Below are 2,690 nucleotides of genomic sequence, written 5' to 3' on the forward strand. Positions count from 1 at the left end.
TTAAAGCAAACAAGACACTTAAATATGCGCGAGCGGATAACGCTCCTGGCCGATAGAATCCACACTTTTCGATAGAATCCAACAGAATGGCCGATAGAATCCAAAAAAAATCTAGAGGGTCGTCCCAATCAAGGCTTTGAGTCCATAGTAGTTGCATGAAGTATTTTGCTACCATGATTAATGGGGACAAATCCACAGGGGTCATATAGTTAGGCAATAAAGCTGAGCACGGAGCGCTTAGTCAGCTTTTCAGACGGGGGGTCGAAAGCGTAACAGAAACAGTCTTCTTCAGGGGACCAATGGAGACCTAGGATGGAGTACTGGTGAAGTTGAGCGTCTTGCAGGAAACTTGGAGTCTCTAGATGTTCCGTAGGAAATTTTTCTAGATGAGCAGAGGAGTTGGAGGCCCACTTGCGAAGTTCAAAGCCACCACGATGTAGAAGTTGGATAAGTTGATCCTGTAGTTCAAGAGCAGCCTCAACGGAGTCAGCACCCGTGATAATGTCGTCCACGTAGGTGTGATGACGTAGAGAGTGAGAAGCCTGAAGGAAGGCATCACCTTCGTTTTCCGCTAATAAAGTTTTGATAGCAAAGTAGGGGGAGCTGTTCATGGTGACGGTAGTAAGTTGAAACGTAGAGATTGCCTTTGAAGGGTCGTCACGCCACAGAATTGGTTGAAACTGTTGATCGTCAGGGTGCACTTGTATTTGGCGGTACATTTGCCGAATGTCACATGAAAACACAATTTTATGAGAGCGGATGTTCAAAATTGCGTCACAAATGTCAGTTTGTAATTTACGTCCTGTCAAAAGAATATCGTTTAAAGAGTGACCGGAACTGGTTTTGCTACTGGCGTCAAACACTGTCCATAAATTGGTCGTGCTAGAGTCCTTCAGTACCCCATGATGAGGTAGAAAGTAGTGTGGGTGTATGTCTTTAACAAAATCTTGTTTTGTCATATGGCCAAGAGTTTGATATTCAGACATGAACGTCTTATACAAGTTTGAAAAATGGGGTTGAGCTTTAAATTTCTGCTCAAGAAGCGCTTTTCAGCAATAGGCCTAGATTGGCCTAAAATGGAGGGGTCCGTCATGAACGGAAGTCACACAACGTAATGACCTGATTGATCATGATAGTGTGATTTTTTATAGTATTCATCACAAAGAAGCTCTTCCTGTGACTTAACCTGGAGTGAGGGGGTTCCTCCGGTTGCCAGAAACGTTGCAGGGAAGAGTGTAGTGAATTATCACTAACAGAGAGAATAAGAGATTGCAAAACCTGACGCATGTGCGTGCCAAAGGAGTAACTTTCATGAGTCCAGAGGAAGGTTAGCAGAAAACTACCTATGAGAACGTCAATGCCACAAGGCAAATGAAAAGTAGGATCAGCTAGAACATTATTGATTGTTGTTAACACTTCTGGTGATATAGGGTGCGAGGTAAGTCGACGGAAATCCTATCAAGAATATGGAATTGGTGGTTAGTGGCTATTACTTGACCTGAGAGAGTTTCAAGATTCAAGTAAGTTGACCCTTTAGTACAGGAAGCCATTTGAGAAAGACCAGATATTTTAAGTTGAGAAGACTGGCGTTTTATATTCAAGAGATTGGCAGCGCGTTCTGAGAGCAGATCACACATACTGCCAGTATCTAGTAGAGCACGATACACATGAGAGATACCCTGAGGGGAAGTCAACTTGACCAAGGCGGCGCCGAGTAATACAGTATAATTACCTGAAGTCGTACATGAGTTATTTTGGGCAGAATAATTGCTTACATCCGCGACAGTGGCGGAGATAGAGGGGTTGTGAATTTAACATCACCAGTATTAGTGTGGGATGGACCTGAAGTGGTCGGGAGGTGCTTTGACTTAAGGTCGAAAGGACATCTGAGAGGTTTGATTATTATCCCCAAGGGTGTAAGAGAGAGTGGTGTCACTGTTTACATGTGCGACAAGTGAACTGAGCGCGGCATTCTTTGGAGCAATGTTCACCCAAGCTAGAAAAACAACGATTTTGTTTTTTTAACAATGGCGTGTCGGTCTCGAGGAAATTTATTTTGAAATACATCACAAGTGTAAATTTTGCAAACATTTTTGTTACAAACAAAACATTTATTATAGGCAGAACAATCATTAATTAGAATTTCACCTGGCAGAAAAAAGCATTAGAGTTCTCGGAGATCTTCAGTGGAGAGAAAGCTGCAGGAACACCTTCAAGGCACTCAAGATTCCAACTGTTGCCACTATATATATATGTGAAGTAGTTGTGTTATGCAAGCAGTCAAAATAACCTCCTCAGGAACGCTGATGTACATCCACACTACACAAGAAATGCTGGAAACTACAACTTACCTGCACATGACACTTCAAGATACTCCAGAAAGCCATCATACGCCGGGGCCAAGCTTTTTAATCTCCTTCCTTCGACCATTAAGAATGGAAACTCCATGTCCCTTAAGAAGAGGATGCTACACTGGATGATCGAGAACCCTGTCTATACCATCGACGAGTTCATTGCACTCTGTGGAAGAGACTTTGACTTTTGTCAAAAATAAATGTTTATTGTTTTATTGTAATTTTGACACCATTGCTGAGCTTAACGCTCATGTAATAAAGTATCTCTCTCTCTCTCTCTCAATTTTTAGTCTGAGAGCTATGAGAGGGGGGAGCATTAGATCTCGAAGTAGCTAA

General features: G+C 42.5%; 1 protein-coding gene across 1 annotated transcript; it reads right to left on the bottom strand.

Moving 5' to 3' along the window:
• Nucleotides 1-209: 209 nt before the first annotated feature.
• Nucleotides 210-959, bottom strand: LOC128983973 (uncharacterized). Its single transcript, XM_054403255.1, has one exon. It carries the CDS (start codon nucleotides 957-959, stop codon nucleotides 210-212), a length of 750 nt encoding a protein of 249 aa, XP_054259230.1.
• Between the last annotated feature and the right edge of the window lie 1,731 nt (nucleotides 960-2,690).

This window comes from Macrosteles quadrilineatus, unplaced genomic scaffold, assembly GCF_028750875.1.
Source record: "Macrosteles quadrilineatus isolate MER2022 unplaced genomic scaffold, UCM_ALF_1.0 Scaffold_2__2_contigs__length_208266976, whole genome shotgun sequence".
NCBI lineage: Eukaryota > Metazoa > Arthropoda > Insecta > Hemiptera > Cicadellidae > Macrosteles > Macrosteles quadrilineatus.

Coding starts and splice junctions, on each gene's coding strand:
- LOC128983973 (XM_054403255.1), bottom strand. CDS start 959: ATGACAAAACAAGATTTTGTTAAAGACATACACCCACACTACTTTCTA.